A 16,487-nucleotide genomic window follows, 5' to 3' on the forward strand; every position below is an offset into this window, starting at 1 on the left:
ATACAAATAAACAAAATCAAGGGAGTCACAAAGGGTAAAGTGGATTTAACGTGATCTGAGATCATACATTTTTTGGGAGACTTTTTAAAAATATCAGGTAGCATTAATAAGTTAAGGATGCATGTTATAATTTCTAAGGTGATTTCTATAACCTAGTACAAAACTTCCAGGTGAATAACAGGAAAATCACAATCCTTCCAAAATAAGGCAAGAAAGGAGGAAAGAACACAAAACAGATGAGGTAAATAGAAAGCACATAGAAGATGGTAGACTTAAATATAAATAACCATAGTAATAACATCCCATTTATCTTTTTTTTTTTTAAGATTTTATTTATTTGAGAGAGAGCAAGTGAGGGAAAAATAGCACGAGTGAGGGAAAGGAAAGGGAGAAGCAGACTCTCCACTGAGGAGGGAGCCCGACACAGGGCTCCATTCTAGGACCCTAGGATCATGATGCAAGCTGAAAGCAGGCACTTAACTGGCTGAGCCACCCAGGCACCCCAATTATGTCCCATTTAAAAGGCAAAAATTATCCAGTTGAATTTAAAAAGAAAAAAAGAAATGCACATTGTTCACAAAAGACATTGAAAACAAATATTAAAATTCTAAAAGAAAAGCATGAACACAAATGAAGAATCAGCTGGTTTAGCTATATTAATATCAAAGTGTAAACATTAGGACATTAATGGATGTACCTTATATTTCACTTCAAAATATATAAAAAACAAATATTGACATAACTACTAGAAGAGACCATTTCTCAATCATAGTGGGGGAATATGCCTATTGATTGAGATATAAAAGCAGACAACAATAAGTCTTATGGTAAAGGATATAGAAGATATGAACAACACAATTAATTAACTTAGACCTAATGAACAGATATAGAACATTACAGAATGCATTCTTTTCAAACACAGAGGTATACTAAATTATTTTGGAGTAAAATGTCATAATGTGTATAATGAATTTTAAATATTTTATTTAAAAATTTTAGGGATCCCTGGGTGGCGCAGCAGTTTGGCGCCTGCCTTTGGCCCAGAGAGCAATCCTGGAGACGCAGGATCGAATCCCACATCAGGCTCCCAGTGCATGGAGCCTGCTTCTCCCTCTGCCTATGTCTCTGTGTCTCTCTCTTTCTCTCTGTGACTTTCATAAATAAATAAAAAATTAAAAATAAATAAAAATTTTACATATAGACACATAGCAAAAACAGTTAACTATTATCAAAATTAGATAATGTATGGATGCTTATGATATAGTTCTTTTATCTTCCTATATGTTTGAAACTTGCATTTTAAAAAGTGGGGTTTAGGTTGACCACACATCAAATGATTTTTTAAAAATCAAATTTCAAAGCATTAAAATCAAGAGTTTATGATCTAATCACAATCCATTTATGCTTATAATTAATAGCAAAGCTAATTTTAAATTCCCGTTTAACAATTAAGAAATAAACTTGAAAAACCCATGTGTCAAAGAATTCATAATAATTGGTATGCATTTAAAGTAGCAGTGGTATTTATAACCTTAAATATATATGCAGTATTATTAGAAGGAGAAAACATGAAATTGAGTGAACTTGAGGACCCATCTCAAAAAGGTAAAAAACACAGCAAATAAACCACAGAAAAATAGGTAAGGTAGTAATGACTTAGCAAACAAATACAAAATAGAAAAAAAAACTAACAAAGCCAGAAGTTGATTCTTTAAAAATCTAATAAAATTGATAAATCTCTGGTGAAACTACACAAAAGAAGAGGATGGCACAAGTAAACACTGTCAGGAATAAAGAAAGGTAAGAGAATATAATTGCCCTAGTTAAAGCATCAAAGCCAACAACTTTGTTGTATCTCTGTTTTTCTGAAGCCATATCTCTCTGCATGTAGCTCTTTGCTTGTGATTACATTGGGTTTACCTGGATAATCTATCTCTGGATCCTTAACTTCATCACATCTGCAGTGTTCCTTTTCCTGTTTAAGGTAATAGAATCACAGGTTCCAGGAATTAGAGTATGGTCATCTTTTAGAGGAGTAGGGGACATTATTCTGTCTACCCACATATCCTATCAAAACATACCAAAAAAGTTGAATATTTAGAAATAAATCTTAATAGAAGATGTTTAGAACCTCTATGGGAAAAATAGAAAACTATTTAACTTTGTTGACAGAAGTTAAAGACTCAAAAGAAATATACCATGTTCATGCAGTAGAAGATTCAGTAAAAGGCATCAATTCTCCCAAAACTGATTTATGCATACACAGATACACACTTAATGAAGTCCTTATCAGAATTGCCCTCCCCCCACAAAAATGTTGTAACTGATACTAACCTTTAGATGGAAATTCAAAGAGTCTTACCTCTTTAGTTAGCCTTATACTTGGAGTTTTAATTCTAGACGATTAGGCAAGAAAAGGAACTAAAGGTCTTGCAGATTGGAATGGAAAAAGTAAAAGTCTGTATTTGCAGATAACATAATCTTGTAAATAGATTATCTTAAGGAATCCACCCCCCCCCCCAAAAAAAATTACAGATAAGTTCAGCAAGATTGCAGGATACAAGATAAGTATAAATCAATTTCATTTCTTCTATGCACTAGCAGTGAACAAAATGAAATTTAAGAAAACAGTTCCTTTTATAATAGCATCAAAAAGATAAAATACTTAAGAATAATTTAACAAAAGGAGTGTAAAATGCACTAAAAACTTCAAAACATCATTTAAAGATCTTAAGTCCTAGATAAATAGATTGACATCCTATGTTCCCGGATTTGAAGATTTAATATTGGGAAGATGGCCAAGCTCCTCAAGCTGATCTATACATTTAGCACAATCTCTGTCAAAATCCCAGCTATTTTTTTGAAGAAAGAAACAAACTGCTCCTAACATTTATATGAAAATGGAAAGAATCCAAAATAGCCACACATACAAAAATGTTTTTAAAAAGGAAAATGATGGAGGACTCACATCTTTACATTTCTGAAGTTACAACAAGGCTGTTAATCATCAAGGTAGTACAGTACTGGCATATGGAGAAATGCATAGACCAATGGAATAGAATTAAGAATCTAGAAATAAGTCCATACATATATGGTTAATTGATTTTCTGCAAGGCTGCTAAGAAAATTCAAAGGTGAAAGAATAGTTTTTTCAACAGATAGTGTTGGGACAACTGGATATCCACATGCAAAAGAATGAAGTTGTGTTCTCACCTCACACCATACACAGAAATTAACTCAAAATGGACCAAAGACCTTAATGTAAGCGCTAAGACTATAAAAGTCATAGAAGAAAATAGATATAAATCTCTGTGACCCTATATTAGACAGTGAGTGGCTTCTTAGTTATGATACCTAAATCACAAGCAACTGAAGAAAAAAATAGATAAATTGTATTTCAATAAAATTTAAAAACACTATCAAGAAAGTGAGAAGAGGTTCCTCAAAGAGTTAAAAATAGACCTGCCCTACGACCCAGCAATTGCACTGTTGGGATTTACCCCAAAGATACAGATGCAGTGAAACGCCGGGACACCTGCACCCCGATGTTTATAGCAGCAATGGCCACGATAGCCAAACTGTGGAAGGAGCCTCGGTGTCCAACGAAAGATGAGTGGATAAAGAAGATGTGGTTTATGTATACAATGGAATATTACTCAGCTATTAGAAATGACAAATACCCACCATTTGCTTCAACGTGGATGGAACTGGAGGGTATTATGCTGAGTGAAGTAAGTCAGTCGGAGAAGGACAAACATCATATGTTCTCATTCATTTGGGGAATATAAATAATAGTGAAAGGGAATATAAGGGAAGGGAGAAGAAATGTGTGGGCAATATCAGAAAGGGAGACAAAATATAAAGACTGCTAACTCTGGGAAACGAACTAGGGCAGGGGGTGGGAGTGAATGGGTGACGGGCACTGGGGGTTATTCTGTATGTTAGTAAATTGAACACCAATAAAAAATAAATTAAAAAAAAAGAAAAACAAAAACAAAAAAAAAGAAAGTGAGAAGACAAACCACAGATTATCATAAAATATTATAAATCATATATTTGATATATCTAAAATCTGATAAGAGTCCAGTATGCAAAATATATAAAGAACTCTTACAACTTAATATAAAGACAAATAGCCCAGTTTTTAAATGGGCAAAAGGTTTGAATAGTCATTTCTCCAAAATATACAAATAAACAAAATATACAAATATACAAATAAACACAAATATACAAATAAACACAGCAAAAAAGATACAATATCATTTCTCATTAGGGAAGTACAAATCAAATAAATACCACTTCACACCAGAATGGCTGTAGTCAAAAAGATGTTTGCAAGAATGTGGAGAAATTGAAACTCATACATTGATGATGGAAATATAAAACTGGCATAACCTCTTTGGAAAACTGGCAATTCCTCAAAAGGTTAAGCATAAAGTTATCATGTGACTCAACAGTTCCACTCCTCAGTATACCCAAGAGAATTGAAAACACATATTCACACAAAAGCTTGTACAAATGTTCATAGCAGCGTTATTCATAAAAGCCAGAAGGTAGAAACAACTGATGAGCTGATAAACAGAATGTTGTATTATTCAGGCATCAGGAAGCATGAAGTGCTAGGACACCTGGATGGCTCAGTGGTTGAGCGTCTGCCTTTGGCTCAGGTTGTGATCGCAAGGTCCTGGCATCAAGTCCCACATCGGGCTCCCCACAGGGAGCGTGCTTCTCCCTCTGCCTATGTCTCTGGCTCTCTCTCTGTGTCTCATGAATGAATAAATAAAATATTTAAAGAAAAAAGAAGCATAAAGTGCTGATGCATGCTACAACATGGTTGAACCTTAACAACATTATTTTAAGTGAATAAAGCCAGACACAGGCCACATATTGATTGTATGAATCCACTTATATGAAATGTTCAGAATAGGAAAGTGTATAAAGACAGAGTAGATTATTGATTGACAAGGACTGAGAAGAGGGGGAAATGGGATGTGACTGCCAATAGTTAGCATGGGATTGTTTTGTTTTTAAGAAAATGTTCAGGAATTAGTGATGATAGTTGCACAACCTTCTGAATAAACTAAAAGCTACTAACATATTCAGGGGCAAATTTATGGTATGGGAATTATATTTCTAATGAGAGAAATGCATGATGAGGGAAAAGGGAAGATCGGACCTCAATCTTTAACAGAAGTTAAGACTTCTGAGGTAATCAAGGTCTGGATTATGTACGGAAAGGAAGCAGTTGAATTCCTGAGATCTTTTGAAGGAAAAAATTGATCTATTTTTATGTGACAAGAAATGGAAAGAAAGGGATGTAGTATATCCACAACTTAATGGACACAAAAATAGAATAATGAATAAATTCTTCATTTTCCTTTACTTCTAAGCCTAAGCATAGTATTTCAAGTATGAGAAAGCATGGAATAAATAAACTAAATCAAATCCCTATGTTTAAATTAATTTATCTTTAATGTTTTACACACCCAATAGTAATTTTTACTGTTCTGTAAACTGGCATCAGTATGCCCATTATTCATTGCAACAAATAATTACTAGCCCCTTTTTTAAACAAATTTTGTTATATAAACTAATATAGAGTTGAATATTAATTAATATTATTTTTCTGTTTTTGCATGTTTAAAAAACTAAAAATTATTAAAATCATATAAAAACATTATGAAATGAGTTATATAAATATTACAATTATATTGTCACTCAACCTTAAAATTGTGTTTTAATGTTATATAGGAGGATATTAATAAAATTTTCATTTCTTGAGTTACTCTTTCATTTATCAAATCCATTCAGTTGGAGAATCATCCTCAGGAAAGGCATCAAGGAGTCTTGCACAGCATATTCCTGGCCCTGGCGGCATTGAAGGTGTGAAAGGAGCAGCCTCTGGAGTTGTTGGTGAATTAGCACGAGCCAGGCTGGCACTAGATGAAAGAGGGCAGAAACTTGGTGATCTGGAAGAAAGAACTGCAGCTATGTTGTCCAGTGCAGATTCATTTTCTAAACACGCTCATGAGGTATGTCTATCAAACAAATATTTAAACAAAATAGCCTAGTTAAAACAAGTATGAAAATGTTTGAGTTTTTTTTAATTTAAATTCAATTTGCCAACGTATAGTGCCATCAAGTGCCCTCCTTAGTGCCCATCACCCTTCTTAGTGCCCGTCACCCAATCACGCCATCCCCCAACCCTTCTCCTCTTCCACAACCCTTTGTTTGTTTCCCACGATTAGGAGTCACTCGTGGTTTGTCTTCCTCTCTAATTTCTCCCCACTCAGTTTCCCTCCTTTCCCTTAGAATCCTTTTCACTATTTCTTATGTTTGGTTTTGTTTTTTTTTAATAGCTATTGTATTTCTACACAAGAACTTTCATTTGTCCTCTGTACTTGCAAGTTCCTGATTTGCCACCAGAGGGAGCCATTACAAGAATATATTTCAGTAGTCTGGTTTCTTACTGAAGTTTATAAATTTTGAAGGAAACTGCTCACCTTCAGGCTTTTTGTAAACAAAACCAATGATTTTGCAACAGTTTTAGGAAATGCAGGGTTTTCAGGTTTTACTATTAACTCCTAGAAAAGGAAATAATTTGCCTCTCTTGATTCTTTAGGTTGATCTAAAATAGCTAAAATTGGTAAACATTTTTATTTGTAGACCAATTCATACAGAGGACGAATGAAATGCATTTTTGCAATGAATTCATCTTGATGAAGTCAGAAGTCATGTTGGACCTTAAAATATATGCTATAAAGAAAGGATCCCTAGCTGGCCTTCTTATAAATAAGCTTTGTTGGCCAGCATAGTAACACTTACACAAACTGACTTTAAAGTCCCTTAGGTATAGAATATACATCTTCATTTTGACACATAGATCTGCCACTCTGTGATGCTTTACACTGGGCTACTTTACACCCTTGGTTCCTAGCCTAGCCCTTGAGGACATTTTTAGTTTGTTAACTGAAGAAACCGTATTAAGGTTATTTTTAGATTTGAGCACCTACTCTGTCAGTAATAGCTCTTTAAATTTTTCAATCAAAAGTCATCTTTTCGTTGCTCAAGAATGCTGACACCTGGAATGCATGAAAGAGGTCACTTGACTTGGGAGCAATTTGTGCAGGGCTTCAAAGAGGTTTGGAGATCCTTATGTGAGTCCTTGTACTTGGCTAACACACACCTCAGTTATAGGCTAGTGACGTTGGTCAAGAATTTTGTTGGCATAACCCTGTATGTGATTGTGATCTCTAATTGCATATAACACTTCAGCCAATTTCAGAATATACCCCTACACTAAATATTTAGCAGAGAGTTCAGGCTCAAACTTCTACCAAATTATGTTTATGAGCCATATTTGAGAATCTTTGAAGATAATATATTGAGGTGATGAAGCTCATGGGTTCTTGGATCAGACCACATGGTCTCAAATCCCAGTTTCACCCTTGTGTTACGTTGGGTAACCCATATAAACCTTATTTCCTTCATTTATAGGATGAGGAGAATAATAATCTCTAACCTGTAGAGCTGTGAGGACCAAATGATTTCATATAGGGAAGGTGTGCCATACAGTGCCTACCTCAGAGGAAGTGCTCGGTACATTTTTGATGGCAACAAGAGGAGTTTTCAACCTTTCATTCACTAGGTTCTTTAACCATTGTTTTTAGTTCATATCAGAGAACTGATAAGTACCTTATTTGTAAGATATTAGCTTAGGTCACCAAAGAATATACTGATCCAAAGTTTGATAATGTCATGTCTCTAAAAAAATAAGAGGACTTTCTGGGCTGTAGTTCTTCATAGGTATGGTCTTTTTTTTCTCTAAATGGAATAAGTCTTACTTATTGCTTTCAGTATAAAGTGATTTGAAGTAAGCAATATAGTAACACTATAATATGTTTCAGAATGATATAATGTTTGGGAAATATATAGAATTCAGCTATAACATAAATATTATTGTTCTGGCATTTTTAAAACATTATTTGTGTGTTTTCTCCCCTCTAGATGATGTTGAAATACAAAGATAAGAAGTGGTACCAGTTCTGACAACCAGAAATCCAACTAAGTCCAACTTCAGCCAGAAGGAAAAAGAATTTTCCTTTTTTATTTTATTGATTTCACTTTAGGAAAGTTAACGTTAAAGGGATGTTCATCACTGGATACTGTTCTTTCCTAGCACAATCATGCACTGTTTTACCTCAGTCATGTGGCTTTAACTGAGGAGTGTCCACACACACACACAGCGGAGTAGATGGTGTGTGGCAGCTGTGGGTTGACAGCTTGGGAACTAAGCAGGTCACATGTTATGGATGAAGAAACAAAGGGGGATGTTGAGGAGACCTAGCAAGGACTATTCCTAGATCATTCCTGTATTAAACTTTCATATGCCAAAAGATTTTGTGCTGTTGTATCTGCCATCAGTGTTTGACCTCATTGAGGGAGAGGCAATAAGTCAGAAGTCCTGAAGCTGAAATAGTTATGTTTGTGTCATTGACTGAATTAACAAACAGCTGTCTTGGACTTTCCCTCCCTTAAACTGAACGGTCATCAGTATCATTAGTGAAAAAGAAACAAACTGTTTGTTACCATATCTTTAGACAGATAAGCTGAATGGTGGGCTTTAAATAATAAAAACATACACATAGTTGACTTGTGTATGGGCTACTCTTGGATTCTTGTTATTGTATACTTGTGTTTAGTCCATATTTTGTCAAAAGCAAAACAAGGCGATACATCACTTTTCATTGAAAAGAAAAGTGTAGAGCATGACTGAACGCTCATCATTCTGGGAGTTTCCATGTAGTGGCTATACAGTGTGGAAAGTGAGAAAAACCTCCATTGTGGTGAGGAGAATACTTCAATGTCCCTTGTCCTTGTTCTCATTAATTCAGCTAAAGGTGGATTTGACCAAAATAGTTACAGGTTAAATTTGTAGAAATGTTGAAATTGGCTAAGTTTTTAATTTTGCTTGAATTTTTATAAAATGTTTAACCAAATGTACCTTTGCATTATTTAATTAAAATTGCTAAAAAAAAAAAGTTTCATTATTTCAGTAAAATGCTCAGCTCCCTTTTTAAAAAGCCCTTTATTTGCTAACAGTTCCAGTACACTCAGGTGATGAGCCGATTAAATCTTAGTGCACATGCTGTCGCATGGGAAATTACAAGCATCTGTTGTCAATAATTATCTATATAAGAGTCTAGTCTGATGACCTACAAAATATTTTCTGTAGAAATATACTATAAATCTGTACATGTCCTTTCAAGGTTTAAAAAGCCAAAAGGAAAGGAACATATGTGCATTTTGGTAACTAAATTATTTCTGTATTGGAGTATAATGCAAATGAGACCATCAGTGGACAATAAATGATTGGTTCCTAGAATAGCTTTGCAGACAGGGAAGAGATAACTTCGTAGACCTGGAAGTATGTGATCTGATAATGCAGGCTCATCTGAGATTATTATTGGTGGTTCTTAGAGCAACAAAGGAAGCGCAAAATAAAAGCATTACATTTAATAGTAATGAAATTTAAATATTTTCTTCTATAAAAAATTGTTTAAAACAGTTTTCTTCCTTCATTAAGAGATAATCAGAGCACAAATTGATAGCAAATTTGATGGTTTTTTCTATTCCATATGATCATTAAAGGTATATGTAGAACACCCTAATTCCATGCAGTCTGTTATGCATCTGTTCCTCTTTATTCTTTTCATTAATAATGCTTTTATGTTTACATTTTATAATGTGCACTATGGGATACAAAAGTTTACATTAAAATTTACTTTGAATATCATTATTCATTATTAGGGAGGGACTAAATATATGTGATAGAGATAATTGATAGAGCCAAAATAAATATTTTAAAAGTAATCATTTTCAAAAGTTTTTGAATTTGTAGAAAATACCTATGGATAACATATTTCTGTTTAGTTAATGTCAGCGATATGATGAACAGCAGTTTATAGATGGCTTAATTTGTATCCTGTGTTACCTAATAAACATGTTGTTCCGTGATCTGTCAGGAAGTATTAGGCCCTTTTTTAAGGTACAGTTCTGAGAATGTCATCAATAAAATCAACAGTTACGGATTTGAAGTTGAGAAGCATTCAGTAAAATAGTATACTGGTTGATTCCCTATTATGTGGAAGGGCATATTGGCTCCAATTATTTAATTTGCTGTGTTTTTTTGTGTTAATTGTACATCAACTTTATTTCTATGGTCATTTTTCCTGTTGTATATAAAATGAACTAATCTTGTAATTATTTTCAAATATAGAAGTAGATACATTTATCTGAGATGGATTTTATAAGAAAATGTTAAATCAATATTTTGAGTTACTTTATTTCGTTTTTAAATTAATCTACAGATTATGCACAGCAAACCTAGAAACTCACTTAAGACTAGAAAGCTTAAAGTATTTTTGAGAATAGGAAATAGCTTCTCCGAGTTATACTTGATTCAGTCTGTAGATAAGAGAGTCTGCAGTAATAACTAACCCAGGGAATTTATTGTAATTTGAGAGATAACATCTCTATTTTTTTTTCTTTTTAAGTGCAAAAAGTAACAGTCACCAGCAAGCCAGGATTTCAGGAAAACAAACCAAAAAAAAAAGTCAAAAATAGAAAATATTAGAAAAATGAAAGATATGTGTGTGCTTCCTCCGTATCCTCACTTGAGGACATTATTCTTTGTTGCATTTGTCCTTGGCTCTAAAATCATTGAAGTATTCATTAATTAGCAGCTTGTCAATAGGAAGTTGTTTCCCCATATGTACCGCAAATCCAGCTCACTCTTCAAAATAAAATTCATATGTATTTGCTTAAAAAGTTATTTGAAATCTTCTACTCTGACAAATTCTGTATATTACATCCATTTGAAGTTTTGCATCATCTTAATGCCCTGGGTTTGCATTTCAATTGTACAAAGTGTTTCCAAAAATGGTTATAGATATCACTGAGCTATGACTGACTTCTTAATTTGATTTTCTTTATGGATGTGAAAAAAAATGCTGCTACTTGTCTATGTTACGTGTAGTATATTACAATTTAAGTACAGTACTTTATAGTAAAGAAAGAACCTTTTTTTTTTTTTTTTTTTTGCTTAGACCTTCTTAATTGTAGGTTTCTCTGAAGTTCTTTCCTGTAGGTATGTGAGTGTTATAAACAAGTCTGAAAGTGTTACACATTTTTAGGTTACAGGGGGTGGTAGGGAGACAGCTGAGGAAAGGAAGACAGTAGTGCAGTTTTACCCTGAGTTCCAGATTCCATATATATTTTGCTGAAGGCATTTTCTCAATGACATTAGAAAAGCTATATCCAAAGGTAAATTTTTTGTGGCAAAGATTTATTTTACATTTTAACTTTGGGGATTTTGTTTATTTGTTTTTGCAAATAAAGAGCACTGAACTTTAAACTTGAATTTTTTCTGCACTTTTTTAGGTAACGAAAACTTTTTATTATCATTTAATCCACATTTCTCAGTTAAAATTAAGTGATGCATATGTATAAAGCATACCAAAATCATGAATATGCTGCTAGCTGCACCTTAAACAATTAAACTGATCATAGTCTTAAAACCTTCAATAGGGCTTTATGTAGTTTTCAAGGAAACAAATAGTAAAATCATTTGCTGTATGTTTCAGTGTTCTAGGTCTTAAATTATTGCAACACTTTCAGATTTGTTTTAAGATCATACAGTAACATGTTATATTTATACATACTGCTAGAGAATATACTTTTAATTTTAAAATGAAATTTTTATAAATGTACTCTTTAATTTTAAAAATGGTGAACTTGTTAAGTTTAAGTCAAAGTACTTAAAAAGTATGTATATTATCCATACAAAAAGTTATGTTTTACGCTTATAATAAGAAATACTGGTATCTCATATCGAGATACAATTAATTTTAAAGAATCATACATTATTCAAAAGTCTTCACGCATTGACAGGAAAGATAATCATTACTATGGTTTAAAAAAAAAACCCTCTATTGAGCATTTTCAAATATTAATTTTATTTTGGGGAAAATGCCCACAACAGTAATTGCAAAGTCTTTCTCATAGCTGCAGCTTGCTGTCGGATGCCTACCTTAACTATTGTTTTAAAATATATATATATATTTAAAATAGTTTTCCAGGTATTTTCTTCTACCTTTTTTAAAAATAAATTTCCAAAAATGAAAACAGAGTTTATGTATTTTTGTCAATGAAGGTTTTTATTTTGTAGTTTATAGAATTTGTTCCTTATCAGTTTGATACTTGATCACTATTCCTAGACTTTTTAATCTGTATTTACTTTGAAAAAGAGCACTTCTCTATCTTTAGTGTCCTCCTTTTTTTCTTTTCCCTTTTAGAGTGTTCTATTGGATTGAAATTTAAGCCCACAAATGATTTTTTTTTTCATTTGAAAATGAATGTGAAGATACTTGTTTACAGCTTTTGTTAATCACACTTTTCATCACTGATCAATTTCTTGTAAAGTGCTATGGGGATTATTTTTCCTGTGAATATTAATGATCTTACTACTGCCACAGAAGTTTTAAAGGTTCTGTGGACAGAAAATAGGTATAACAACAACAACAAAAATTAAAGGGAAAACTTTACCTTTCTCAGCTGAATTAACTTCCCAGTTGTCTGGCTTATAACATGTTTTTTTTCTTCAGTTATCAATACAGTCTTAAATCACTAGGCATAATTCATTTACAAATTGAGTACAGTAGTCCAGGGCTACATGTAATTGCTCTTTTTATTGCATATTGCACTCTACATCAGAAAAACCATGAATGTCAGTTTTGCCGGTATTTTGCAATGAGGCTCATAGTTTAAATTAAAATTTTATAGTGTATGAGATGTAAATAAGTCAGTATTAATTTATTGTAGATTGTTTGGCTCAGGCATTTTAAATGGACATTGGCTAATGGCAATGGGTTCCTATTTGGGAGTTTCATTTTTTTAAATATACTTTGCTAAGTGTTTTGTGTTCTAACTTTGCTTCAACTGAAGACAATGTGAGGAGTTAAAAACAGACTCAACATGTCAGTAGAAAGCAATGCAAAGAGAGTAAATCATATTTTAAATTTTGTAATTTTTTTTTTGTAAATAAATGGTACTGTGATACTTTAGGTGTGACCTCTGCTTAACATGATAGAACCAGAAAAACATTTCTTTTCTAGTTATACTATTGGTTCATTGTAAATGCATTACCAAAACAATATTAAAAAGAGCAAGAATAAGTTTTTCTAACATTGTCCACTTCAGGGGCAAGCATGCTTGGTATAGAGCTCTAGCTTGTGTCTACCTTAAACCTGCAGGCAGTTTTCAGTTGCTGCACTTTTTTTTTTTTAATTTTGCTCAGTCCAGTAACTATCTCAAAGGTAATTGCTGGAATATGCATTTTAAATACGGTTAAAAAAAAAATCTCTGTGTACTGTTTCATTTTAAACAAAAACAAAAAAAGCACTATTGCAAACACTAAAAATGTGTTAAACTTTGTAGTTATTTTGCATTCCTGTACTTTACAAAATGTCATCACAGCAAAAGGTTTAAAATTAGGTAATGAAATATTTTTGTAAATAAATACCGTTAAGCTGGTATTTTAAAAAAATGTATTATAATGTTTCTGGAAAATGTTCATATATATGTATATGAATGTCTCTTTATGCTGAAGGGCTCTGATTGGGCAAAATAAAATACTCTAATCTCTCCTGAAACTAAACAAGCCCTTTTCTCTGGAAAATCTGTTTTAATTTTTTCTCTGAATTGTGGAATTAATCCCATTAGTTTAACCTAAGCAAATAATAGATAAAATAGATTCCTACATTTGCAAAGATAAAGTCAATTCAAGTAAGACGAACAATATTTTTCTTAAGTAGGTGGGCTTTCTGGTAAAAGTCACCTACCCTTCATTGGGTGGGGTGAGATCCCCTACTAGAGGCACTTAACTGTAGATGAACACTTCTTGGCCTGTAGTGTGTATGGAGTCCCCTGGGCATCTTGTTAAAAAGCAGATTTGGAGTCAGGGCATCTGAGGTAGGGTCTGACTGCTCTAACAAGCTCTCAGGTCGTGCAGATGCTGCTGGTCTGTGGAACATACTTTGAGCAACAAGGATGTAGATACTTTTCATAACTGGCATTTTGCAGTTTAATAGTAGTGTCCAACTACTTGTACCAAGACTGAACATCACATTAATGGATTTAGAATAATATAACTCAAATAGTACTTATTGTTTCCAATGTATTTCGGAGTAAAGAATATGACAATTCTCTTATTAAATTGAAGGTTTGATTTTGAAATCTGTATAATTTTACTGCCCACACGGTGGCAGTCATGTCTCCCCTTATTGTCTGAGCCTTTAGCAGGTGCTTACAGTAGTATGTAACAAGGGAAAACAAGACCTTGCAAAGACCAATTTTCTTTCTTTCTTTCTTTCTTTCTTTCTTTCTTTCTTTCTTTCTTTCTTTCTTTCTTTCTTTCTTTGTTCCTTTCTTTCTTTGTTTCTTTCTTTCTTTTTCTTTCTTTCTTTCTTTCTTCTTTCTTTTTCTTTCTTTCTTTCTTTTTTTTTTTTTTTTTTGCAAAGACCAATTTTCATTATATTTTTTATCTAGAGAACTAGTAGAGTCTTGGATACAGAACAGATAAATGTCTTCCTAAGCTATTTGTTATAAAGTGATAAGAGCATTCAGTAGAACGATCTAATTTATTATCAAAAATTAGTGTTTTTCCAGGAATCTAGGCATTAAGTGATAAAAATTTTAAAAGCTAAAAGATTGTCTAAATGCCTCTGTTCATGGTCTAATTTTAAAGAACTTCAGTTGGAGTATGTCCTGTGTAAGTACATACTACAGTGCCATCCAGCGTTTTACAGAAATATACTTGTAACTCATAGGAGTTTTCAGGAAGATTCTGATTGTGTTCCATTACTTTGAAGATAGTATGATTGCTACATCATTGTACATTTTTCAGTTTTTGTACGAACGTTATCTTTTTTAAAAGATTTTATTTATTCATGAGAGACAGAGGCAGAAGGAGAAGCAGGTTCCCTGCGGGGGAAGCTCAATGTGGGACTCAATCCCAGGACCCCGCGATCATGACCTGAGCTGAAGGCAGATGCTCAACCACTGAGCCACCCAGGTGTCCCAGACATTTTCTTTTAAAAAAGAAAAGAACTCCAAGTCATTTTACTTTTCAAATTGTATCTGTTAAGACCAATGTATTCATTCAAAACTGATAGAAACATTCTAACCGTTAGTTTTGGTCATATTATCTAATTTTTTACTATTTTAAAAACACCATAGTCTTTCATAACTGCTTTTTAAACCAACATGATAGTAAGATACATATTTCATTAATGAAAACAAAATTTTAGATAATATGTTGCTAACTAGCAAAGGAAAGTAGAGAAATATCAAACTGAGGTTCCTCATTTTCCTGTCCGTTGCAATTTTCTATCATCCATGAAAGACCTAAAGCTCTACCTTGAAAGATAAGTGATCAACAACTTTATGATTTCAAAATGAGTGTGTGTGTGTGTGTGGCTCTTCCAACAGAGGACCCCTTTGTGCGTCTCTTCCTGATATTTATCTCTGAAATCTCTCCCTCCCTCCCTTCTACCTCCTCCAGTTCTGTCCCTCTATCCCTGATGCCTGTCACCCCAAATCTCTTTACTCTTTAGTGTTTATTTTAACCAAGCCCATTTTGCCAATTTAGGGGTGGGGAGAAATACTATAATTCTTAGAGGGTTCCTTCCTAAATACTGGGTGGATTTGTAAATCATTTTTATAAGCAATAATACTATCCCTATTCCTTGCTGTAACCCCCAGACACAAAATCTCAACAGACAAAGCAAAAAATAATAACACACAAAAGACCTGCACTGAAACAAGTTTTGAAAGCCAAGCACAGGAGGAGTTTGAGGTGATTGCTCTGTGCTGGCAGCCCTCAGGTCCAGATTGCCAGGCTACACCCCCAGAATTTCTAAGTCTGAAGTAGAACCCAAGAACTTGTAATTTCAACAAGTTCCCAGGTGATACTGATGTTGCTGATCCAGAGACAACACTTTAAAAAGCCCTGATCTATAGCAATGCTGTAGAACCAGTTTCCCCTTTTTAACACAGATATTTTCGATGTTTCCTTTATGATTCTCTAATGAAACTCACCAATAATATACTTGCCTATACATGTATTTTTTTTTAATTGACATAATGTCCCAATGCACCAGAGACAGGACATGAATATGGTTTATAATTTAAAAAAATGGGTTTCCATATGCGAATCCCAAGGTTACACACTAGAACAACAGCAACAACTTGCAAAAATATATAAAACACTCCCCATAGGATGATCCCTTCTGACTTCCCTCTCCACCTAGCACTCACCCCCATCCTCCACTGTGTGAACTGTTGGCCCAGAGAGTAAGACCGGCAGTAGGACACATCTTTTTCCATATCTGCTCACATCCATAGGGGCTGTCAAAAAAATGTTCATA

The 16,487-nt window shown here is 33.4% G+C and overlaps 1 protein-coding gene across 4 annotated transcripts in view; it reads left to right on the top strand.

Moving 5' to 3' along the window:
- Positions 1-13,720, top strand: part of STXBP5 (syntaxin binding protein 5) — a 167,805-nt gene extending 154,085 nt beyond the window's left edge. For all 4 annotated transcript variants that reach the window (XM_077896408.1, XM_077896409.1, XM_077896411.1 and 1 more), the window contains 2 exons: positions 5,812-6,032; positions 8,008-13,720. In XM_077896408.1, the coding sequence (XP_077752534.1) occupies positions 5,812-6,032; positions 8,008-8,049 (263 nt within the window). In that variant the 3' untranslated portion in view covers positions 8,050-13,720. The remainder of the gene's footprint in view (positions 1-5,811; positions 6,033-8,007) is intronic.
- Positions 13,721-16,487: the final 2,767 nt, after the last annotated feature.

The sequence above is a fragment of the Canis aureus genome, chromosome 1 (assembly GCF_053574225.1).
Source record: "Canis aureus isolate CA01 chromosome 1, VMU_Caureus_v.1.0, whole genome shotgun sequence".
Lineage (NCBI taxonomy): Eukaryota > Metazoa > Chordata > Mammalia > Carnivora > Canidae > Canis > Canis aureus.